The following is a 25,584-nucleotide window of genomic DNA, read 5'->3' as shown; positions in this document are numbered from 1 at the left end:
TGCCAATACGAGAACAAAAACGCATATGGCGAACGATATCAAAAGTATCCGAGTCACCAAGAATTCTATTGAGGGACAGGTGACCGCGAGGGATGGTCGGAAAGGAAGACACACGCTCGTCCTGGAAGTCAGGACATTCAAGAAGGATATGCATGACCGTAAGAGGGACAATGCAACTAGGACAATAAGGAGCAGGGCGGCGCTCCATCAAGTGACCATGGGTTAAGCGAGTATGGCCAATACGCAACCTCGCCAGAGCTGTTTCCCAGCGCCGGTTACGGTGGAAGGAGGACGGCCACGAGGAAACACAACATTTAAGAGTACGTAGCTTGTTACCAGTAACAGACAACCAAGAAGCCTACCAACGGGTAAGGACTGAGGAATGGATAACTGGGTAAAAGTCGGGATACGGAATGCCTTTACGAGAGATGGGACAAGAGCGGACAGCTTCCTTGGCGGCAGCATCCGCACACTCATTTAAAGACACACCAATATGGCTGGGAACCCAACAAAACTCAACCGACTTAAATTTACTGTGAACAAGAAACAGCCAATGTTGGATCTCGACAACTACTGGATGGACCGGATTAAAGGACCCGAGAGCCATGAGGGCACTACGAGAGTCAAAAACAACTACAAAGGAAGACTGACAACGAGAAAGCAGGAGACGAAGAGCATAGAGAATAGCATAAAGTTCCGCTATAAAGATGCTAGTCTCCGGAGGTAAGCGACACATATAAGTGCGATCAGGAAAAACAACAGAGTAGCCAACACCGTCCGCCGACTTAGACCCATCGGTGAAGACAGAAACGGAGCGGGAGTGAGAAGAAAAGTGCTCAAGGAAAAGGCGTTTTAGAACCGTAGGAGGGGTAAAAGCTTTAGTGATACGGGTCAAGGAAGTACAAAACCGCGGAAGAGGGACTCTCCACGGGGGCAAAGAAGGAACAACACGAGGAGAAACATTAGAAATACGAATGGAAAGAGAATCCTGGAGGCGAGATAACCGGACAGAAAGAGGGAGGTGGTGAAGAGGAACAGGAACCGCAGGAGGGGTAGATGTTAAAGCACGACAGAGGCGAGAGGAAGGATGTTGTAAGGACCGCGCAAGATAGCGAAGACAGTAGCGATCACGGTGGTCCTGGAGAGACAGGAAGCCAGTGTCAACATATAAGCTAAGGACGGGAGTCGAACGAAAGGCACCAGAACTGAGGCACAACCCAGTATGGTGCAAAGCATCAAGACGGCGAAGAGTAGAAGGAGAAGCAGACGAGTAAGCAGGGGAACCATAATCGAGCTTAGACAGGACAAGAGAGGAATGTAAAGTAAGGAGAGTCCGCCTATCTGCCCCCCAAGAAGTATGGGACAAGACCCGAAGGAGGGTAAAGGCCTTAGAGCACTCAACACGGAGGTAAGAGATATGGGAAGACCAAGACAAACGAGTGTCAAGGAATAACCCCAAAAGCTTCGCGGAATCTTTGTATTCAAGGGGATGACCATAAAGTGACAAAGAGGGACGAAGAACAACCCGTTTCCGCGTAAAAGTCATGGCACAAGTCTTAGAAGTAGAGAACTTGAAGCCATGATCGGTGGCCCAAGACAACACGGCATCAATTGCAAGTTGAAGCCGGCACTGAAGGAGAGGCGAATCATCACCCTGACAGCAAAGGGTAAGATCATCGACATAGAGAGCGGAGAAGACACCAGAAGGAAGAGAGGAAAGAAGATCATTTAGGGCAACCAGAAAAAGAGTAGTGCTCAGAACACTACCCTGGGGCACACCTTCGTATTGCTGAAAAGAGGCAGAGAGCCCGGTACCAAGGCGCACCCAAAAGCAACGATGAGAGAGGAAGCTGTGGAGAAAGAGAGGGAGATGACCACGAAGGCCAAAAGAATGAAGCTGGGATAGAATATGGTATCGCCAAGTGGTGTCGTAAGCCTTTTCCAGGTCAAAAAGGACGGCAACAACGGAGGTCCTCGCAGCAAAAGCAGTACGAATATAGACCTCTAAGTTCACCAGGACATTTGTCGTGCTGCGGCACTTGCGGAAACCAAATTGAGAAGGGGAGAGGAGGTGATGGCGTTCCAGGAACCACATCAGACGAACGTTAACCATACGTTCAAAGAGTTTGCAGACACAACTTGTGAGAGCAATAGGGCGAAAGTCCTTAGGGGAAGTACCCAGAGACCCCGGTTTGCGAACAGGGAGGACAACGGCATCGAGCCAGTCCTCAGGGACTGACGACGACTCCCAGATCAGATTATACAGACTCAGTAAATACTGAGACGTGCACGGAGGGAGATGGCGAAGAATCTCATAATGAATACCATCGGAGCCCGCCGCCGTAGAACTGCAGAGGGCCAGGGCAGAACGAAGTTCAGAGAGAGAGAAGGGATCATTATAGGGAAGTTGAAGACGAGTGCAGAAATCTAAAGGACGAGACTCAAGGACAGGTTTACGAAGAAGAAAAGATTGGGGAAGATGAAGACCAGAGCTAACAGAAGAAAAGTGGGAACCCAGTACGGAAGCGACCTGCAACGGGTCCGCCACAAGAGTATCATGGAGGCGAAGGACCGGTGAAACATCTGGAACGAATTTACCCGCTATCTTGCGGATACGCTTCCAGATCTGGGCCAGAGGAGTTTCGGACGTAATTGTTGAGACATAAGATGCCCAACATTCACGTTTAGCTGTACGGATGGCCCTACGGGCCACCGCACTCGCTTTCCGAAAGAAAAGAAAAGAATCGGTCGTCTGCCTACGGTGGTGCCTCTTCCAGGCTGCACGCTTACAGCGGACAGCCCAAGCACAGTCCGCATTCCACCAGGGAACGCACTTCCGTGGACCCCGAGAGGAAGAGCGAGGGATAGAGCGGAGGGCAGCGTTGAAGACAGTGTCATGAAAAAGGAGGAGAGCGCGAGAGAGATGCAGAAGGGAGAGGTCAGAGAGAGTAGCACTGAGGGTAAATAGGGTCCAGTCCGCCTTAGCAAACTGCTACTTAGGGAAAGAGAGGGAAGGGCAAAAAGAGAAAAAGGAAACAAGGACGGGGAAATGATCACTTCCATGGAGGTCATCAAGAACCTGCCACGTGAAATCTAAGTAAAGAGAAGAAGAGCAGAGAGAAAGATCAAGACAAAAAAGGGTGCGAGTCCGAGAGTCCAAATGAGTGGGCTCACCAGAATTCAGAAGAGACAGGGAAGAAGAGAGGAGAAACGGCTCAAGAAGGCGACCCCGGGTATTCGTCAGAACGTCACCCCAAAGAGAATGACGACAATTGAAGTCACCCAGCAGGAGCACAGGCTCCGGCAAGGAGTCTAGGAGATGTTTCAAATCAGGAAGAGAAAGTGGGACACTCGGGGGGAGATAAATGGAACAAACTGTGTACCATTTCCCCACAAAGATACGAGCAGCAGAACAATGGAGAGGCGAAGGAAAAAGTAAAGGAACAAAGGGAACATTAGCACGAATCAAAAGAGCAGAAGAATTAGAAGCCCCAGCAACGGCTGGGGGGGGGGAGAGAGAAAGGAATAGCCACGAAAACGATCAGGACGAGCACCAAGCATCGGCTCCTGGAGACAGACACTAAGGGGCGAAAACCGCGAAATCAGAAGCTGGAGTTCGAGGAAATTGGCGTAATAACCTCGAACGTTCCATTGAAGAATGGACAACGACGAGAAGAGAAATAACAAAAACAGAGAACAAGGAAGAAACAAAGGCGAAAGAGCAACAGAGCACGTTAAAGAATATCAGGGTCAGGGATCAGGGTCAGCAAAGTCAGGGTTAGGGGGCATGGGTAAACTGAGCAAAGACAGAGGGAAGGAAACGGGAGAACAGATCAGAGGTGGGCGGGCGGGGTGAGGAGGAGGAGGAGGAGGAGGAGGAGGAAGAGGAGGAGACAACGGAGAGGAGCAGTCAAGGACAGCAGCAGGAAGAGGAGGGGTAGAAAGAGGGGAGCACACCTCAGCAAGGGCAGCAACCGAGGGGGAAGCAGGGGCTAAAGAAACCTCCATAGCAGGAACAGGGGGCGCAACCACCGAAATGGGAGGGGAAGGAGCGAGAGAAGTAGGGGCCGAGGAAGAAAGCGAAACCTTCTTACCCGCCGGGGAGGAGGAAGGAGAGGAGCCAGGTTTACGCTTCTGACGTAAAGAGACAGGTGTCCCAGCAACCACGTACTGGGCAACGGATTCTAGCGTCTCAACAGGAGAAGCTGAACGAGAGCGCACATGACGGCAGTTTGGAGAGCGATGGACATCAGCCCGCACCGACAGGCGGCGGGAAGAGTCAAGAGACGGAGGGGAAGGATGGGAAGGAGGAACGGAGGGAGACAAGGAAGAAGACACAGGAGACACGACAGACCGGGTAGAAAGAAGGGGAACCCCAGACAGAGGACCAGGAGGTGGATCCTTCGGGAGAAAACCAAAAGGAACAGAGGAGGGGGCAGTGGGCGTATCAGGGTCCAAGGCCCGGAAACGGTTGTGAGTCTGAGGAAGGCGGGAAGGACGAGGAGAGGAAGAGCGCAACACGCGAGCATAAGAGATATTAGCATAAGGCGGGAGTCGGCGAACCTGGCGTCTCGCCTCAGGAAAAGATAAACGCTCCCGGTGCTTCAAGTTGAGGACGGCTGCCTCAAGCTTGTAATGGACACACGCACGGGAGAAGGTAGGATGGGCCTCAGCGCAGTTGAGGCAACGAGCCTGGGGAGAAGTGCACTCCGACTTAGAGTGACCTTCGCCCCCACACAAAGGACAGAGAGAGGCAGTCCCAGAGCAGCGGAGGGCACCATGCCCAAACCTCCAGCACTTGTTGCAGAGCCAAGGAGAAGGAATGTACTCCTGGACAGAGCACCTGGCATCAGCAAGAATGACAGAGGGTGGAAGGGTCCTACCATCAAAGGTAATCTTCACAACCCGGAGGGGTTGACGGCGACTACCACGAGGGGGACGAGTAAACGTGTCCACCTGGAGAATAGAATGGCCCTGGGCAGCAAGGATATGTCGAATATCGTCGTGGCAGTCGCGCAGGTCCCGAACACCGGTCGCAACATGGGGCGGGAGCAGAATAGTGCCAACACTGGCATTCAACTGAGCGTTCTTCGAGACCCGAACAGGGGTCTCGCCAAGGCAGGATAAGGCAGCCAAGCGGGAAGCAGCATCCTGAGAAGGAGCAGCAACGACACGTGTACCGAGACGAGTGGGGTTGAAAGTAATGGAGGCATCCACGGAATCAACGAGATGTTGATCGAGGGAGAAATCGTCAGGAGGCGCAGAATCAAGAGGGAGGAGATCAAAATATTTGGCCCACGAAGCGGGACCAAACAAGGCTTGATAGATAGCAAAACTGGAAGGAATCGAGCGAGGGCGGCCGTGACGAGGACGGCAGTGAGAACCCCCAGAGAGAGAGTGGTTAAAAGGCGCATTAGTTACAACTAGAGGAGCCGCGCATGGGACGAGGTAGTCACCACTGGGGGCTTGGGGCTCGACCCAACCACAGAGGAGGGAGGGGAGCCAGGGGAAGGAGTCAGAGAGGCCAAAGGAGGAGCAAGGTCGGGGCCCAATGCAGCAGAGGCTACAGAGCCCGGTCTTCCAACACGGACTGACTCGGGGGCTTGGTCGCCCACCCCACGTGCCTGAGAAGGTAAACCAGAAACAGTCGAAACAGGGGTCATCATCATTACGAAAAGAAAAATTCATTCACGAATGTGGTCCCACACCCACCATGGAGCCACAATTAGAGGCAGGACACCCAACAAGAAGCTATCGCCGATCTTGCCGGGGCCTCCTAGGGGTGCGTCGTGAGTATACGCCCCACAAACGCCACCTTAAGAAACCGACAGTCCGTCGAGATCGGGTTCAGTGACGAAAGAGGGATTGACAATAAAAGGTTCCCCTCGCTCTCGACGTCGGGTACTACAGTTCTACGGGTGCAAGAGTATGCCTCCTCAAGCACCCGGGGGTCAAAATAGAAGAAGTCAAAGGGAAGAACCAGAACAAGCAAAAGGTCGGCAGGAAACGGCAAGCAGATAGGAGAAGAGGGGGGAGAAAAACGAAACAGAAGGAAAAGGAAAAGGTGCCCAGCAGAATTGGAGAGGACGGCAGCAGGAGCACAAGGCTAGAAAAGGACAGAGGACTGTCCCAAGGAGCATCACACTCCGGCAGCCGCCCACTAAGCCCCCACACGGCAACAACGAGCTGAGCAGGGAGGGGGTGTGTTCAGTAGGAGCCAACAGTTCAAAGCTCGGGCTGTATTCAGTAGGAGCCAACAGTTCAGAGATAGGACTGTGTTCAGTAGGAGAAAACAGTTTAGGGCTAGGGCTGTGTTCAGTAGGAGCCAACACTTCAGGACTAGGGCTGTGTTCAGTAGGAACCAACAGTTGAAAGCTAGGGGTGTGTTCAGTAGGAGACAACAGTTATAGGCTAGATCTGTGATCAGTAGGAGCCAACAGTTCAGGGCTAGGGCTGTGTTCAGAAGGAGCGAATAGTTCAGGGCTAGGGCAGTGTTGAATAGGATCAAACAGTTCAGGGCTAGGGCTGTGTTCTGTAGGAGTCAACAGTTCAAGGCCTGAGCTGTGTTCAGTTGGAGTCAATAGGTCAGGGCTAGTGCTGTTTTCAGTAGAAGCCAACAATTCAGGGCTAGGACTGTGTTCAGTGGGAGCCAACAGTTCAGGGCTATGGCTGTGTTCAGTAGGAGTCAACAGTTCAGTCTGAGGGTTGTGTTCAGTAGCAGCGAACCGTTCAGGAAAAGGGCTGTGTTCAGTAGGAGTCAACATTTCAGTCCTAGGGTTGTGTTCAGTAAGAGCCAACAGTTCAGGGCTAGGGCTGTGTTCAGTAGAAGGTAACAGTTCAGGACTAGGACTGTGTTCAGTAGGAGCACATTGTTCAGGGCTTGGGCTGTATTCAATACCAGCCAATAGTTGAGGGCTAGGGCTGTGTTCAGTGGGAGGTAACAGTTCAGGGCTAGGGCTGTGTTCCGTAGGAACCAAAAGTTCAGGGCTAGGGCTGTATTTCAGTGGGAGCCAACAGTTCAGGACTAGGGCTGTGTTCAGTAGGAGGTAACAGTTCAGGGCTATAGCTGTGTTCAGTAGGAGCCAACAGTTCAAGGCAAGAGCTGTGTTCAGTAGATGTCAACAGTTCAGGGCTAGGTCTGTGTTCAGAAGGAGCAACCAGTTCAGGACTAGGGCTGTATTCAGTAGGAGCCAAGAATTCAGATCTAGAGTTGTGTTCGGTTGAAGCCAACAATTCAGGGCTAGGGCTGTGTTCAGTAGGAGCCAACAATTCAGATTTAGGGTTGTTTTCAGTAGGAACCAACAGTTCAGGGCTAGAATGTGTCTAGTTCGAGCCAACAGATCAGGGTAAGGGCTGTGTTCAATACCAGCCAACAGTTCAGGGCTAGGGCTTAGTTCAGTAGGAGCCACCAGTTCAAGGCAAGAGCTGTGTACAGTAGGAGTTAGCAGTTCAGGGCTAGGGCTGTGTTCAGAAGAAACCAACAATTCAGGCCTAGGGCTGTGTTCAGTAAGAGCCAGCAGTTCAGGGCTTGGGCTGTGTTCAGTAAGAGCCAACAGTTCAGGGCTAAGGCTGTGTTCAGTAGGAGTCAACTTTTCAGGGCTAGGGTTGTGTTCAGTAGGAGCCAACAGTTCCAGCCTAAGGATGTGTAATAGGATGTGTTCAGTAATAGCCAACAATTCAGAGGTGGGGCAGTATTTAGTAGGTGCCAACAGTTCAGGGTTAGGGCTGTGTTCAGTAGGATACAGCAGTTCAGGGCAATTGCTGTGTTCAGTAGGAGCCAAAAGTTCCGGGCTGGGGCTGTGTTCAGTACGAGCCAACCGTTCAGAGCTAAGGCTGTATTCAGTAGGAGCTAACAGTTCAGGGCTAGGGCTGTGTCTAGTTCGAGCCAACAGATCAGGGCTAGGGCTGTGTTCAATATCAGCAAACAATTCAGGGCTAGGGCTGTGTTCAGTAGGAGCCAACAGTTAAAAGCTAGGGCTGTGTTCAGTCGGAGTCAACAGTTCAGTCTGAGGGTTGTGTTCAGTAGTAGCCAACAGTTAAGGCCAAGGGCTGTGTTCAGTAGGAGTCAACATTTCAGGGCTAGGGTTGTGTTCAGTAGGAGCCAACAGTTCAGTGCTAGGGCTGTGTTAAGTAGGAGGTAACAGTTCAGGGCTAGGGCTGTGTTCAATAGGAGCCAACAGTTCAGGGCTTGGATTGTATTCAATACCAGCCAATAGTTCAGGGCTAGGGCTGTTTTCAGTGGCAGGTAACAGTTCAGGGCTAGGGATGTGTTCAGAAGGAGCTAACAGTTCACGGCTAGGGCTGTGTTAAGTAGGATCCAACAGTTCAAGGCAAGGGCTGTGTTCATTAGGAGTCAACAGTTCAGGGATAGGGCTGTATTCAATACCAGCCAACAGTTCAGGGCTAGGGCTTTGTTCATTAGGAGCTAACAGTTCAGGGCTAGGGCTGTGTTAAGTAGGATCCAACAGTTCTGGGCTATGGCTGTGTTCGGTAGGACCCAAAAGTTCTGGGCTAGGCCTGTGTTCAGTAGGAGCCAACAGGTCAGGGCTAAGGCTGTGTTCAGTAGGAGCCAACAGTTCAAGCCTAAGGATGTGTTCAGTAATATCCAACAATTCAGAGGTGGGGCTGTGTTTAGTAGGAACCAAAAGTTAGGAGGTAGGACTGTGTTCAATACCAGCTGACAGTTCAGGGCAATGGCTGTGTTCAGTAGGTGCCAACAGTTCAGGGCAATGGCTGTGTTCAGTAGGTGCCAACAGTTCAGGGCTAGGTCTGTGTTCAGAAGGAGCTACCAGTTCAGGGCTAAGGCTGTATTCAGTAGGAGTCAAGAATTCAGATCTAGAGTTGTGTTCGGTTGAAGCCAACAATTCAGGGCTAGGGCTGTGTTCAGTAGGGGTCAACAGTTCAGGGCTAGGGCTGTGTTTAGTAGGAGCCAATAGTTCAGGGCTAGGGCTGTGTTCAATAGGAGCCAACAGGTCAGGGCTAAGGCTGTGTTCAGTAGGAGCCACCAGTTCAAGGCAAGAGCTGGTACAGTAGGAGTTAGCAGTTCAGGGCTAGGGCTGTGTTCAGAAGAAACCAACAATTCAGGCCTAGGGCTGTGTTCAGTAAGAGCCAACAGTTCAGGGCTTGGGCTGTGTTCAGTAAGAGCCAACAATTCAAGGCTAGAGCTGTGTTCAGTAGGAGCCAACAGTTCAGGGCTAGGGTTGTGTTCATTAGGAGCCAACAGTTCAAGCCTAAGGATGTGTTCAGTAATAGCCAACAATTCAGAGGTGGGGCTGTGTTTAGTAGGAACCAAAAGTTAGGAGCTAGGGCTGTGTTAAATACCAGCCGACAGTTCAGGGCTATGGCTGTGTTCAGTAGGTGCCAACAGTTCAGGGCATTGGCTGTGTTCAGTAGGAGCCAAAAAATCAGGGCTGGGGCTGTGTTCAGTAGGAGCCAACCGTTCAGAGCTAAGGCTGTGTTCAGTAGGAGCCAAAAGTTCAGGGCTATGGCTGTGTTCAGTAGGAGCCAAAAGTTCAGGGCTAGGGGTCTGTTCAGTAGGAGCCAACAGTTTAGGGCTAGGGCTGTGTTCAGTAGGAGTCAATAGTTCAGGGCTAGGAATGTGTTCAATACCAGCCAACAGTTCAGGGCTAGGGCTGTGTTCAGTAGGAGCCAACAGTTCAGGGCTAAGGCTGTGTTCATTCGGAGCTAACAGTTAAGGGCTAGTTCTGTGTTCAGTAGGATCCACCAGTTCAGGGCTATGGCTGTGTTCATTCAGAGCCAAACGTTCAATGCTAGGGCTGTGTTCAGTAGGAGCCAACAGTTCATGGCTATGGCTGTGTTCAGTAGGAGCGAAAAGTTTATAGTTAGAGCTGTATTCAGTAGGAGCCAACGGTTTAGGGCTACTGCTGTGTTCAGTAGGATCCAACAGTTCAGGGCTAGGGCTGTTTTCAGTGAGTCATCAGTTCAGGGCTAAGGTTGTGTTCAGTAGGAGCCAACATTTCAGGGATAGGCCTGTGTTCAGTAGGAGCCAACAGTTCAGGGATTGGGCATTGTTCAGTAAGAGCCAACAGTTTAGGGCTAGGGCTGTGATTAGTAGCAGCAAACAGTTCAGGGTTAGGGCTGTGTTCAGTTGGAGCCAACAGTTCAAGGCTAGGACTTTGTTCATTAGGAACCAACAGTTCAGGGCAAGGGCTGTGTTTAATACGAGCCAACAAATCAGGTCTAGGGCTGTATTTAGTTTATCCCAATAGATCAGGGCTAGGGTTGTGTTCAGTATCAGTTGACAGTTCAGGGCTAGGGCTGTGTTCAGTAGGAGCCAATATTTCAGCGCTAGGGCTGTGTTCCGTAGAAGAAAAAAGTTTATAGTTAGGGCTATGTTCAGTAGGAGCTAACAGGTCTGGGCTAGGGCTGTGCTCAGTAGGAGCCAAGAGTTAAGGGCTAGAGCTATGTTCAGTAGGAGCCAACAGTTCAAGGCTAGGGTTGAGTTCAGTAGGAGCCAACAGTTCAGGGGTAGGGCTGTGTTTAGAAGGAGTCAACAGTTCAGGGCTAAGGCTTTGTTCAGTAGGAGCCAACAGTTCAGGGCTTGGGCTGTATTCAGTAGGAGCCAAAAAGTCAGGGCTAGGGCTGTGTTTAATACGAGCCAACAGATCAGGGCTTGGGTTCTGTTCAATACCAGCAAACAGTTCAAGGCTAGGGCTGTGTTCAATACCAGCCAACAGTTTAGGGCCAAGGCTGTGTTCTGTGTGACCCAATAGTTCAGGGCTAGGGCTGTGTTCAGTAGCAGTCAACAGTACAGAGCTGGGGCTGTGTTCAGTTGGAGCCAATATTTCAGGGCTAGGGCTGTATTCAATACCAGAGAAAAGTTCAGGGCTAAGGGCTGTGTTCAGTAGGAGCCAACGATTCAGGGCTAGGGCTGTGTATAGTAGAAGCCAACAGCTCAGGGCTAGGGCTGTGTTCAGTCGGAGCCAAGAGTTAAGGGCTAGAGCTGTGTTCAGCAGGAGCCAACAGTTCAAGGCTAGGGTTGAGTTAAATAGGAGCCAACAGTTCAGGGCTAGGGCTGTGTTTAGTAGGAGGCAACAGTTCAGGCTTACGGCTGTGTTCAATAGGAGCCAACAGTTTAGGGCTAGGACTGTGTCAGTAGGAGCCAACAGTTCAGGGATAAGGCTGTGTTCAGTAGGAGAAAACAGTTCAGAGCTAGGGCTGTGTTCATTAGGAGCCAACAGTTCAAAGCTAGGGCTGTGTTCAGTAGGAGCCAACAGTTCAGGGCTAGATCTGTGTTAAGTAAGAGCCAACAGTTCAGGGCTAGATTTGTGTTCAGTAAGAGCCAACAGATCAGACCTAGTGCTGTGTTCTATACCAACCAACAGTTCAGGGCTAGGGCTGTGTTCAGTAGGAGTCAACAAATAAGGGTTAGATTTGTGTTCAGTAGGAGCCAACAATTCAGAGCTAGGGTTGTGTTCAGTTGGAGCCAACAGTTCAGAGTTAGGGTTGTGATCAAAACCAGCCAACAATTCAGGGTTAGGGCTGTGTTCAGTAGGAAGTAACAGTTCAGGGCTAGAGCTGTGTTCAGTACGAGCGAACAGTTCAGGGCAAGGTCTGTGTTCAGTAGGAGCCAACAGTTCAAGGCAAGAGCTGTGTTCAGCAGGAGTCAACACTTTAGTGCTAGGGTTACGTTCAATAGGATCCAACAGTTCAAGGCTAAGGCTGTGTTCAGTAGGAGCCAACAGTTCAGGGCTAGGTCTGTGTTCAGTAGGAGCCAACAGTTCAGGGCTATGACTGTGTTCAATAGGAATCAACAGTTCAGGGCTAGGGTTGTGTTTTGTAGGAACCAACAGTTCAGACCTAGGGATGTGTTCAGTTGGAGTCAACAGTTCAGGGCTAGGGTTGTGTTCAGGAGGATCCAACAGTTCAGGCCTAGAGTTGTGTTCAGTAGGAGCCAACATTTCATGGTTAGGGCTGTGTTCAGTAGGTGCCAACCTCTCAGGGCTAGGGCTGAATACAATACCAGCCAACAATTCAGAGCTAGGGCTGTGTTCAGTGGGAGCTAACAGTTCAAGGCTAAGGCTGTGTTCAGAAGGAGCCAACAGTTGAAAGGTAGGGCTGTGTTCAGTAGGATCCAGCCGTTCAGGGCTATTCATGTATTCAGTAGGAGCCAAGAGTTCAGGGCTAGGGCTGTGTTCAGTAGGAGCCAACAGTTCAGGGCTATAGCTGTGTTCTGTAGGAGCCAAATGTTCATAGATAGGGCTGGGTTCAGTTGGAGCCAACAGTTCAAAACTAGGGCTGTACTCAGTAGGAGCCAACATTTCATGGCTAGGGCTGTGTTCAGTAGGAGAAAACAGTTCAGGGCTAGGGCTGTGTTCAGTTGGAGCCAACAGTTCAAGGCTAGGGCTGTATACAGTAGGAGCCAACAGTTCAAAGCTAGGGCTGTGTTCAGTAGGAGCCAACAGTTCAGGGCTAGATCTGTGTTCAGTAAGAGCCAACAGTTCAAGGCTAGAGCTGTGTTCAGAACTAGCCAATAATTCATAGCTAGGGCTGTGTTCAGTTGAAGTGAAGATTTCAGGGCTAGGGTTGTGTTCAATAGGAGCCAACAGTTAAGGGCTAGTGATGTGTTCAGTAGGTGCCAACAGTTCAAGATGCTAGCCTCCGGAGGAAGGCGACACACAAGTGTGGTCAGGAAAAACAACAGAGTAGCCCACACCGTCAGCAGACTTTTACCCGTCGGTGAAGATGGGAACGGAGTGGGAGCGAGAAGAAAAGTGCTCAAGGAAGAGGCGTTTCAGAACTGTAGGAGGGGTAAAAACTTTAGTGATGCGGGTCAGAGAAGTACAAAATTTGGGAATGGGGACCCTCCACGGGGGCAAGGAGGGAACAATACGAGGAGAAACATTAGTAAGACGAACCGAAAGAGAATCTTGTAAGCGAGACAAACGGACAGAAAGAGGAAGGTGGTGAAGAGGAACAGGAACTACAGGCGGGGTAAAAGTCAAAGCACGATAGAGGCAAGAGTGAGGATGCAGTAAGGATCGCGCAAGATAGCGAAGACTGTAGCGATCACGGCGATCCTGGAGAGACAGAAAGCCAGTGTCAGCGTACAAGCTGAGGGCAGGAGTTGAACGAAAAGCACCCGAGCTGAGGCGCAACCCAGTATAGTGCAAAGGATCAAGACGGCGAAGAGTAGAAGGAGAAGCAGAAGTGTATGCAGGGCAACCATAATCGAGCTTAGACAGGACGAGAGAGGAATGCAAATAGAGGAGTGTGCGCCTATCCGCTTCCCAAAAAGTATGGGACAAAACCTTAAGTAGGTTAAGGGCCTTAGAGCATTCAACACGGAGGTAAGAGACATGGGGCGACCAAGACAAACGAGTGTCAAAGAATAACCCCAAAAGCTTCGTGGAATTGTACTCAAGGGGATGACCATAAAGTGACAAAGAGGGACGAAGAACGACCCGCTTCCGAGTAAAAGTCATGGCACAAGTCTTAGAAGTAGAGAACTTGAAGTCATGATTGGTGGCATGAGACGACACGGCATCAATCGCAAGTTGAAGCCGCCGTTGAAGGAGAGGCGAATCATCACCTCGACAGCAAAGAGTAAGATCATCAACATAAAGAGCGGAGAAGATGCCAGAAGGAAGGGAGGAAAGGAGACCATTGAGGGCAACCAGAAAAATAGTAGTACTCAGAACACTACCTTGGGGCACACCTTCATTCTGCCGAAAAGAGGCAGAGAGAGTGGCACCAAGCCTGACTCGAAAGGAACGACGAGAGAGAAAGCTTTGAAGGAAGAGAGGGAGATTATCACGAAGGCCAAAAGAACGAAGTTGGGACAGAATATGGTATCTCCAAGTCGTATCATAAGCCTTTTCCAGGTCAAAAAGGACAGCAACAACGGAGGTCTTCGCAGCAAAAGCAGTACGAATATAGACCTCCAAGTTCACCAGGACATTAGTCGTGCTGCGGCACTTGCGAAAACCAAATTGAGAAGGAGAGAGGTGGTGATGGTGTTCCAAGAACCACATCAGACGGACATTTACCATACGCTCAAACAGCTTGCAAACACAACTCGTGAGAGCAATAGAGCGGAAGTCCTTAGAGGACGTACCGAGAGACCCTGGTTTCCGAATAGGGAGTACAACGGCATCGAGCCAGTCCTCAGGGATGGACGACGACTCCCAGACCTGGTTATACAGATTCAGTAAATACTGAAACGTGCACGGAGGGAGATGGCGAAGCATCTAATAATGAACATCATCCGAGCCCGCTGCCATAGATCCGCAGAGGGCCAGGGCAGACTGAAGTTCAGAAAGAGAAAGGATCGTTATAGGGAAGGCGGAGACGAGTGTGGAAATCTAAAGGATAAGATTCAAGAACAGGCTTACGATGAAGGAAGGATTGAGGAAGATGAGAACCAGATCTAACAGAAGAAAAGTGGGAACCCAGTTCGGCTGCGACCTTCACTGGATCCGCCACAAGAGTCCCACGGAGGTGGAGAACCGGCGAGATATCTGGAACAAACTTGCCCGCAATCTTGCGGATCTTCTTCCAGATCTGTGGTAGAGGAGTATCGGACGTAATGGTGGAAACATAAGATTTCCAACTCTCACGTTTAGCTGTATGGATGGTCCTATGGGCCACCACACTTGCCTACCGAAACAGAGTAAAAGAATCAGCCGTCTGCCGGCGGCGGTGTTTTTTCCAGGCTGCACGCTTACAGCCCGAGCACAATCCGCATTCCACCAGAGAACACACTTCCGTGTGCCCCAAGAGGAAGAGCGAGGGATAGAGCTGAGGGCAGCGTTGAAGACAGTGTCATAAAAAAGGAGGAGGGCGCGAGGAAGAGGCAGAGAGGAGAGGTCAGAGAGAGTAGCACGGAGGGTGAATAGGCACCAGTCAGCCTTGGCAAACTGCCACCTAGGGAAGGAAAGGGGAGGGTGGAAAGAGAAAAAAGAAACGAGGATGGGGAAATGATCACTTATGGAGGTCATCAAGAACCTGCCACGTGAAATTTAAGTAAAGGGACGACGAGCAGAGAGAAAGATCAAGACAGGAAAGGGTGCAAGTGCGAGAGTCCACATGAGTGGGCTCACCAGAATTCAGAAGAGATAGAGAAGAAGCGAGGACGAACGGTTCGAGAAGACGGCCTCGGGTGTTTGTCAGAACATCACCCCAGAGGGAATGTCGACAGTTGAAATCACCCAAAAGGCGCACCGGCTCTGGCAAGGAGTCCAGGAGGTGCTTCCCAGCAAACACAAATCATCTACACAACGTTCGCCTATCTCTTCCCATAGGTGTGGGAATGATTTGCATTGAGAATGGTGCAGGAGAGCCTTTGAGAAACTTTTACTCAAAAAATCCAAACACAAAGGTTTAATTATAAATTGTTTTTCTACAATTATTTTCTTCCAAATGTAAAACAAATAGTTTTTACATGTTTAAATATAAAATTTATGGTGTTTTTTTGTAAAATTCACTAATAAATTGTGAATGATATATATTGGCTGAGTGAAACCTTTAAAATCCATTTAGTTATAATATGAACAGAAAAAAGTAGTTTTCCAAATTTTCTAAAAATCGCTCTTTTTAACACAATTTGACTCCTTATGCATTCCACTAAACACTAATATCATGTTTAAATATATAATTTATGTATTATTCCCTAAGATAATTTATATAAATTATAAAAGTTGCTGGAAAGTGGTGAGAAAGAATCTGAAAACGTTTTGTTGTCTTATATTGGCGTGTTCTTATTAACTAGAGTGAGTAAGAGTGAGCGAGAGTGGGTAAGAGTGAGTAAGAGTGACTGAAGGTGAGTGAGAGTGCCAGAGAGTGTGTAAGTGTGAGTAAGAGGGAGTATAAGTAAGAGTGACTGAGAGTGAGTAAGAGTGACAGAGTGAGTAAGAGTGAAAAGTAAGGGTGACAGAATGAGTAAGAGTGAGAGTAAAGTGATTGAGAGTAAGGGTGAGTATGAGAGTAAGAGTGATTGAGAGTTAGAGTGAGAGTAAGAGTGATTGAGAGTTAGTGAGAGTAAGAGTGATTGAGAGTAAGAGTGATTGAGAGTAAGAGTGATTGGGAGTAAGAGTGATTGAGAGTAAGAGTGATTGGGAGTAAGAGTGATTGGGAGTAGGAGTTAGAGTGAGAGTAGGAGTAAGAATGAGAATAAGAGTGATTGAGAGTAAGAGTAAGAATGAGAGTAAGAGTGATTGAGAGTAAGAGTGATTGAGAGTAAGAGTGATTGAGAGTAAGATTGATTGGGAGTAAGAGTTATTGGGAGTAAGAGTAAAAGTGAGAGTAAGAGTAAGAATGAGAATAAGAGTGATTGAGAGTAAGAGTGATTGGGAGTAAGAGTAAGAGTAAGAATGAGAGTAGGAGTGATTGAGAGTAGGAGTGATTGGGAGTAGGAGTGATTGGGAGTAAGAGTGATTGAGAGTAAGAGTATTTGAGAGTAAGAGTATGAGAGTAAGAGTGAGAGAGTGAGTATGAATGGGTAAGGGTGACTGAGAGTGAGTAAGAGTGACAGAGTAAGAATGACAGAGTAAGAGTGATAGAGAGTAAGAGTGACTAGAGAGTAAGAGTGACAGAGAGTAAGAGTGACAGAGTAAGAGTGACAGAGAGTAAGAGTGACAGAGAGTAAGAGTGACAGAGAGTAAGAGTGACAGAGAGTAAGAGTGACAGAGAGTAAGAGTGACAGAGAGTAAGAGTGAATATGAGAGTGAGTAAGGATGACTGAGAGAAAGAGTGAGTAATAGTGCGTAAGAGTGATTGAGAGTTAGAGTGAGAGTAAGAGTGATTGAGAGTTAGTGAGAGTAAGAGTGATTGAGAGTAAGAGTGATTGGGAGTAAGAGTGATTGAGAGTAAGAGTGATTGGGAGTAAGAGTGATTGCGAGTAGGAGTAAGAATGAGAATAAGAGTGATTGAGAGTAAGAGTGAGTAAGAGTAAGAATGAGAGTAAGAGTGATTGAGAGTAAGAGTGATTGAGAGTAAGAGTGATTGGGAGTAAGAGTGATTGGGAGTAAGAGTAAGAGTGAGAGTAAGAGTAAGAATGAGAATAAGAGTGATTGAGAGTAAGAGTGATTGGGAGTAAGAGTAAGAGTAAGAATGAGAGTAGGAGTGATTGAGAGTAGGAGTGATTGGGAGTAGGAGTGATTGTGAGTAAGAGTGATTGAGAGTAAGAGTAATTGAGAGTAAGAGTATGAGAGTAAGAGTGAGAGAGTGAGTATGAATGGGTAAGGGTGACTGAGAGTGAGTAAGAATGACAGAGTAAGAGTGACAGAGAGTAAGAGTGACAGAGAGTAAGAGTGACAGAGAGAAAGAGTGACAGAGAGTAAGAGTGACAGAGTAAGAGTGAGTATGAGAGTGAGTAAGGATGACTGAGAGTAAGAGTGAGTAATAGTGCGTAAGAGTGATTGAGAGTAAGAGTGAGTAATAGTGTGTAAGAGTGATTGAGACTAAGAGTGAGTAATAGTGCATAAGAGTGATTGAGAGTGAGAGTGAGAGTGAGTTAAGAGTGTGAGGAGTGAGAAGGTAGCAGGCCAGCAAAGCAGGATGTGTGGTCACAGGCGAGGCCTAGGCCTCGTGATCTCTAATGTTGGTTTTTATATATATGTTGGATTTTTTGTCCTGTTTCAAATTATAATTATTTAGCAGGAATGTAATAAGATATTGCACATTATTAATGTGACAATAATATATGCATTATTTCCTTGATAATCAAACTTGTTGTTCAAAGATAATATACAATCTTTGAAGGAAACATTTTGAGAGCGCGAGCTGGCAACACTGGGCTGGTGGGTGAGAGAGACATATGGTTAGTTGTGCTCAGACCTTCAGTGGTGAAGGGTGTGTCCCAGCTGGCCGCCACCAGCCGCCACCCGCCGCCACCCGCCGCTACCCACCACCAGCCACCACCCGCCACCACCCACCACCAGCCGCCACCCGCCACCACCCACCACCCACCACCAGCCGCCACCCGCCACCACCCACCACCAGCCGCCACCCGCCGCCACCCACCACCAGCCGCCACCCGCCGCCACCCACCACCAGCCGCCACCCGCCGCCACCCACCACCAGCCGCCACCAGCCGCCACCCGCCACCACCCAACACCCACCATCAGCCGCCACCTGCCACCACCCACCACCAGCGGCCACCCGCCACCACCCACCACCAGCCGCCACCCGCCACCACCCACCGCCACCCACCACCGCCACTCACCACCCGCCGCCACCACCCACCACCAGCCGCCACCCGCCACCAGCCACCGCCACCCACCACCGCCACCCGCCGCCACCACCCACCACCACCAGCCGCCGCCGCCACCACCACCCACCACCACCGCTGCCACCACCCATCACCGCCGCCGCCACCACCACCCACCACCACCCATCACCGCCGCCGCCACCACCACCCACCACCACCGCCGCCACCACCCATCACCACCGCCGCCGCCACCACCACCAGCCGCCACCATCACCACCAGCCGCCACCACCACCACCACCAGCCGCCATCACCGCCACCAGCTGCCACCACCACCAGCCGCCATCACCGCCACCAGCCGCCACCACCACCAGCCGCCATCACCGCCACCAGCCGCCACCACCACCACCACCAGCCGCCACCACCACCACCACCAGCCGCCATCACCGCCACCAGCTGCCACCACCACCAGCCGCCATCACCGACACCAGCTGCCACCACCACCAGCCGCCACCACCAGCCGCCACCACCGCCACCACCACCTGCCACCAGCCGCCACCACCGCCCGCTATCAGCCGTCACCGCCCGTTGCCACAGTCGCCACCGCCAGCCGCCACCAGCCCCCCCCACCGCCGATCGTCACCACCCATCACAGCCGCCGCCGCCCGCCACCACCCACCACCACCAGCCGCCGCTGCCACCACCACCCACCACCACCGCCGCCACCACCACCCACCACCACCACCGCCACCACCCACCACCGCCAGCCGCCACCACTCATCACAGACGCCGCCACCCGCCACCGCCCGCCACCACCGCCAGACACAGCCGCCAGTGTCCGCCACCGCCGCCAGTGTCCGCCACCGCCGCCACTGTCCGCCACCGCCGCCACTGTCCGCCACCGCCACCACTGTCTGCCACCGCCGCCACCACTGTCCGCCCGCCGCCACCACTGTCCGCCCGCCGCCACCACTGCCCGCCCGCCGCCACCACTGCCCGCCCGCCGCCACCACTGTCTGCCCGCCGCCACCACTGTCCGCCCGCCGCATCCACTGTCCGCCCGCCGCCTCCACTGTCCGCCCGCCGCCTCCACTGTCCGCCCGCCGCCACCACTGTCCGCCCGCCGCCGCCACTGTTTGCCCGCCGCCGCCACTGTCCGCCCGCCGCCGCCACTGTCCGCCCGCCGCCGCCACTGTCCGCCCGCCGCCGCCACTGTCCGCCCGCCGCCGCCACTGTCCGCCCGCCGCCGCCACTGTCCGCCCGCCGCCGCCACTGTCCGCCCGCCGCCACTGTCCACCACCGCCGCCAAAGCCGCCACGGTCCGCCCGCCGCCACTATCCGCCACAGCCGCCACTGTCCGCCCGCCGCCACTGTCCGCCCGCCGCCACTATCCGCCACCGCCGCCACTGTCCTCCCGCCGCCACTGTCCGCCCGCCGCCACTGTCCGCCCGCCGCCGCCCTGTCCGCCCGCCGCCACTGTCCGCCCGGCGCCACTATCCGCCACCGCCGCCACTGTCCACCCGCCGCCACTGTCCGCCCGCTGCCACTATCCGCCACCGCCACCACTGTTTGCCACCGCCACCACTGTCTGCCACCGCCACCACTGTCCGCCCGCCGCCACCACTGTCCGCCCGCCGCCACCACTGTCCGCCCGCCGCCACCACTGTCCGCCCGCCGCCGCCACTGTCCGCCCGCCGCCGCCACTGTCCGCCCGCCGCCGCCACTGTCCGCCCGCCGCCACTGTCCACCACCGCCGCCAAAGCCGCCACTATCCGCCACAGCCGCCACTATCCGCCACCGCCGCTACTGTCCGCCCGCCGCCACTGTCCGCCCGCCGCCACTATCCGCCCGCTGCCACTATCCGCCACCGCCACCACTGTCTGCCACCGCCACCACTGTCTGCCACCGCCACCACTGTCCGCCCGCCGCCACCACTGTCCGCCCGCCGCCACCACTGTCCGCCCGCCGCCTCCACTGTCCGCCCGCCGCCACCACTGTCCGCCCGCCGCCACCACTGTCCGCCCGCCGCCGCCACTGTTCGCCCGCCGCCGCCACTGTCCGCCCGCCGCCGCCACTGTCCGCCCGCCGCCGCCACTGTCCGCCCGCCGCCGCCACTGTCCGCCCGCCGCCGCCACTGTCTGCCCGCCGCCACTGTCCACCACCGCCGCCAAAGCTGCCACTATCCGCCACAGCCGCCACTATCCGCCACCGCCGCCACTGTCTGCTTGCCGCCACTATCCGCCACCGCCGCCACTATCCGCCACCGCCGCCACTGTCCGCCCGCCGCCGCCACCGTCCGCCCGCCGCCACTGTCCGCCCGCCGCCACTGTCCACCACCGCCGCCAAAGCCGTCACTATCCGCCACAGCCGCCACTATCCGCCACCGCCGCCACTGTCTGCCCGCCGCCACTATCCGCCACCGCCGCCACTATCCGCAACCGCCGCCACTGTCCGCCCGCCGCCACTATCCGCCACCGCCGCCACTGTCCGCCCGCCGCCGCCACCGTCCGCCCGCCGCCACTATCCGCCACCGCCGCCACTGTCCGCCACAGCCGCCACTCTCCGCCGTACAGCCTCCCCTCTCTCCGTTAGTAAATAATTATAATTGTTAGTAAATAATAAAAGAAATATAAATTATTAGATTTTTTTTACCCTTAAATTGGTTTTAATATTTAAATTGAAAATAATAATATAATATAAAATATAATAAAAATAATATAATATAAAATATAATAAAAATAATATAATATAAAATATAATAAAAATAATATAATATAAAATATAATTTAATTTCAAGAAATTTAACTTTAAACACAAAGATGTGAAAAGGGTTCAGATTATTGGCTCAAACCTTTCATAAGAGATTCATATTGGTATATGAATGGATTATGAATGACTCATGTTAGGAGTGTAAAGTTGCCACAACATCTCAAATTAGTGTTAGATACATATGTCTTGGTTATAAGTTTTGGAAACCTATTTAAGTCCACACACAATATCGTATCTGATACGATAAAACAAACGTTTCCAATACTTTCAAATACTTTCCAGATATGTTGTGGCAACCTAAAATTGTTTGCTGGGTTAAGATCAGGAAGGGAAAGAGGGACATTTGGAGGAAGATAAATGGAACAGACTATACCATCTACCCACAAAAACACGGGCAGCAGAACAATGGATAGGGCACGGAAGAAGTAGGGGGACGAAGGGAATATCAGAACGAATTAGGAGAGAAGTAGAGTTATGAGCCTGGGGAGGGGGGGGGGGAGAAAGAAAGGAATAACCACGAAAGTGACCAGGACGAGCACCAAGCATTGGTTCCTGGAGACAAACACAAAGTGGTGTAAACTGTTTAATTAGAAGTTGGAGTTCATGGAAGTTGGCATAAAATCCACGAATATTCCACTGAAGAATAGACATTATCAAAGAGAAAGGACAGTAACAGAGAACAAGAAAAAAATAAAGGTATAGAGGAACATAGTTTATCAAAGAATCTCAGGATCAGGGTCAAGATCAGGGTTAAGATCAGGGTTAAGATCAGGATCAGGGTCAGGATCAGGATCAGGGTCGGCAAAATCAGGGTTAGGGGGCCATGGGTAAACTTAGGAAGGAGAGAGGGAAGGGAGCGAGAGAACAGACCAGAGGCGGACTGACGGTCTGGAGGAGGAGGAGGAGGAGACAACTGAGAGGGGAAGGCAAGGACAGTTGGAGGAGGGGGGGTGGCAGAGATCAGGGAGTGCACCTCAGGAAGGGCAGCAACAGAGGGAATCGGGGGCGGAAGAAACCTCCATATCAGAGACAGGGGGTTCGATTACTGAAATGGGAGGGGATGTAGTGACAGAGTCAGAGGGAGGGGGCGAGCGAAACCTTCTTACCAGCCGGAGAGGAAGAAGGAGAGGAGCCAGGCTTACGTTTCTGACTCGAAGAGACAGGTGTTCCAGTAACAACGTATCGGGCGACAGACTCAATGGTCTCAGCAGGAGAAGAGGAACGAGAGCGAACAACACGAAGATTGCTGGGAGGATGATGGATATCAGCCTGGACAGACAGGTGGCGTGGAGGGTCAAGAGACTGGGGGGAGGGTTGGGAAGAAAGAGTGGGGGGAGATGGGGAAGAAGACAAAGGAGATATGGCGGACTGGGTAGGAAGGGGGGAAATCCCAGATGGAGAACCGGGAGGGAGACCATCTGGGACAGAAAGCAAAGAAATAGGGGAGGAGGTGGTGGGTGTGGTCGGGTTTAAGGCCTGGAAACGGTTGCGAGACTGAGGAAAACGGGAAGGACGAGGAGAGGTAGAACTCAACACGCGAGCGTGGGAGACGCGGGAGCGTGGGAGACGCCCGCGAAAGGGGCGAGACGACGAACTTGGCGTTTGTAGTGCATACACGAGCGTGAGAAGGTAGGGTGGGCTTCACCGCAATTGAGGCAGCGAGCCTGAGGAGAAGTGCACTCGGATTTAGAATGACTATCGTCCCCACACAAGGGGCACAGATACACAGTACTGGGGCATTTGAGGACACCGTGCCCGAACTTCCAACACTTATTGCATAGTCTAGGAGAGGGAATGTACTCCTGAACGGAGCATCTGGCAACAGCAAGAATAATAGAGGGCGGAAGGGCCCTACTATCAAAGGTGATTTTTACAACTCGAAGGGGCTGACGGCGACGACCACAAGGGGGTCGAGTAAACGTGTCCACCTGGAGGACAGAATGGCCTTGGGCTTCGAGAATATGTTTAATATCCTCATGGCAATCTTTGAGGTCCCGAACACCAGTTGCAACATGGTGTGGGAAGAGAACAGTGCCAACATTGGCATTTAACCGAGCGTTCTTGGAGACCCGAACAGGGGCCTCTCCAATGCAGGACAAAGTGGCTAAGCGAGTAGCTGCATCCTGAGAAGGAGCAGCGACGACATGCGTACCATAACTGGAGTTAAAGTAACAGAGGCATCTACTGAATCAACAAGGTGTTTATGGAGGGAGAAATCGTCAGGAGGAGTAGAATCTAGATGGTGGAGATCAAAGTATTTAGCCCATGTAGCGGGGCCAAACAAGGCGTTGTAAATACTATTACGGGAAGGAATCTTGCGAGTGCGGCCGTGGCGGGAACGGCGTAGAGAACCCCCGGAGTTCATGGGGGTATAAGGCGCAGTAGTCACAATGAGGGACGAAGCTGTGCCAGGGGAATGGTCACCACAGGGGGCTGGGGACTCGACCCAACCGCAGAGGAGGGAGGGGAGCCGAGGGGAGTAGTCAGGTCGTCGGGGCCCAATGCAGCAAGGGCTACAGGGCCTGGTCTTCCAACACAGTCCGACTCGGGGGCTTGGTCGCCCACCCCACGAGCCTGAGAAAGTACAAGGGAAACATTATCAGCCATGAAAACGAGGGAAAACTTTCATTCACGAATGTGCCCCCACACCCACCATGGAGCCACAATTAGAGGCAGGACACCCAACAAGAAGCTATCGCCGATCTTGCCGGGGCCCCTCAGGGGTGCGTCGTGAGTATATGCCCCACAAACGCCACCTTAAGAACCGTGAGTCCGTCGAGAGCGGGTTCAGTGACGAAAGGAAGATTGACAATAAAAGGGGCCCCTCGCTCGAGACGTTGGGTATTACAGTTCTACGGGTGCAAGAGTATGCCTCCTCAAACACCCGGGCGTCAAAACAAAAGTAGGTCGAAAGAATAATCAAAACAGGCAAAAGGTCGGCAGGAAATGACAATTTGATAGGAGAAGAGGGGGGGGGGGGAGAAAAATGAAACACGAGGAAAAGGAAAAGGGGTCTGGCAAAATTGGTAAAGGTAGCAGCAGGAGCATTAGGCTGCAAAAGGACAGAGGACTGACCCATGGAGCATCACACTCCAGCAGCTGCCCACCAAGCCGCCCCACTGAGACAACCAGCCAGACTATGGGGGGGGGTGGTCACGCAAGAAAGTTTTATGACAACAAACAGTTCACTTACCTGGGCGTGGGTTGTATTGTCGCCCCAAATATCGAAGTACCCGCAGTTTTCTAGTTCACGGATCACTTCGTTATTTTTTAATACGTCAACACTCCACATCTGTCCACAAACAACATGTTAGATAAAACCTTTACATTTTTGTGGCAATATGTGCCACAACCCACCACAGTTCCCGATTTCTCGGGTACCTATCTACTGTTAGATACCGTTAGACAAATCCCAAAGGTTTTCATATAAAAGAAACTTTAATCAATTTATATGGAAATATATGTCTGCTGAGACTGATGGATTCCTACTACTCTCGAAAAAGAAAACTAAACTTCAGTATGGTTTTAATATTGTTTCACATAAATAATGCCTTATGCTGTTGAAAGAATGACACTTAAAATTCAAAACCAATAGACACTATTAATGGCGTAAATCACGAAGAAATTACCACGAGATAAATAATGAAAAACTCACCTGAATGCTCGAGTTGCCCTGGACGAGCGTAGCCAAACACAGGCAAAACACAGCCAAAACAGGCAGCATCTTGGAATACAACAAGCACTGCGGTGACAAGTACTTAAACCTTTAATCCTTGGTGACACTAAGACACAGAAGCACATGACATCAATACAGGTATTGATGTCATGTGACTTGAAGCACCTGTTACATTTGTGTTTATTGCATTTATATACCTACTAACTCCATGAGTCGCTTTACACTTGTAATTCATTCAGGGTAATTTGGGCAGTGGTATATGGAATATTCTGCATTACAGAACTAACATGTCCTCCAGTACCTTGGGTAACACAGTGACTAGGTTTTGAGGGGACCCAATGCATGTGCCCATATTGCCATATTTCCACCTTCAAGTGGAGGTAGGTGGTTTAGATTTTATTGGAGAACTTAAAGTACCCTTTGATTGTTTGTTATGGGTTGTTAACGAACTGGAGCTGGTCGGCCGAGTGGACAGCACACTGGACTTGTGATCCTGTGGTCCCGGGTTCGATCCCAGGCGCCAGCGAGAAACGATGGGCAGAGTTTCTTTCACCCTATGCCCCCGTTACCTAGCAGTAAATAGGTACCTGGGAGTTAGTCAGCTGTCACGGGCTGCTTCCTGGGGTTGGAGGCCTGGTCAAGGACCGGCCGCGGGGACACTAAAGCCCCGAAATCGACTCAAGATAACGAAGGTTTAGTGGTTGGTTTACCACCTGTATTTGCTTGATATCTTTCTACAACAGAGCATAAACCTTTCATAATTTCCTGGACTGTCAGAAAAGATTTGTTATACAGGAACACAACCTATCCTGTGTTTCACTGGGTAATTTGTGTCGTATGATAACTTTAGTCAACCACTCAGCACTATTTATATCAACCTCAAGACCGAGTGTTTCAAGTAATGACTCAAGCTCCAATCTGAAGGCATGGAGTGAGTCAGTGGTTTCATTAGTTGGATGCAAGTCCACATTT

General features: G+C 51.6%; 1 protein-coding gene across 1 annotated transcript; it reads right to left on the bottom strand.

Annotated features, from left to right (window-relative positions):
* Positions 1-6,404: 6,404 nt before the first annotated feature.
* LOC123755229 (uro-adherence factor A-like) lies at positions 6,405-24,660 on the bottom strand. The gene is made up of 11 exons (XM_069327984.1): positions 24,592-24,660; positions 24,130-24,228; positions 14,023-14,153; positions 11,272-12,540; positions 10,444-10,818; positions 9,976-10,170; positions 9,330-9,668; positions 8,683-9,021; positions 8,323-8,445; positions 7,304-7,941; positions 6,405-7,030 (listed from the first exon to the last, which is right to left on the bottom strand). The coding sequence occupies exons 1-11, from the start codon at positions 24,658-24,660 to the stop codon at positions 6,405-6,407; spliced, it is 4,203 nt and encodes a 1,400-aa protein (XP_069184085.1).
* Positions 24,661-25,584: the final 924 nt, after the last annotated feature.

This window comes from Procambarus clarkii, chromosome 20 (assembly GCF_040958095.1).
Source record: "Procambarus clarkii isolate CNS0578487 chromosome 20, FALCON_Pclarkii_2.0, whole genome shotgun sequence".
Taxonomy (NCBI): Eukaryota; Metazoa; Arthropoda; class Malacostraca; order Decapoda; family Cambaridae; genus Procambarus; species Procambarus clarkii.
Note: the sequence above shows the minus strand (reverse complement) of the source record. Positions and strands in the feature narration are given on the sequence as shown.

Excerpts from the sequence above, each read along its gene's own strand:
- LOC123755229 (XM_069327984.1), bottom strand. The coding sequence starts at position 24,660 with ATGCTGCCTGTTTTGGCTGTGTTTTGCCTGTGTTTGGCTACGCTCGTC. Across the intron at positions 10,171-10,443 it reads CTCAACCCTAGCCTTGAACT|CCCTTGCCCTGAACTGTTGG; the intron begins GTTGGCTCCTAC and ends TATTAAACACAG. Across the intron at positions 7,031-7,303 it reads ACACATTCTAGCCCTGAACT|CCCTAGTCCTGAACTGTTGG; the intron begins GTTGGTTCCTAC and ends TACTGAACACAG.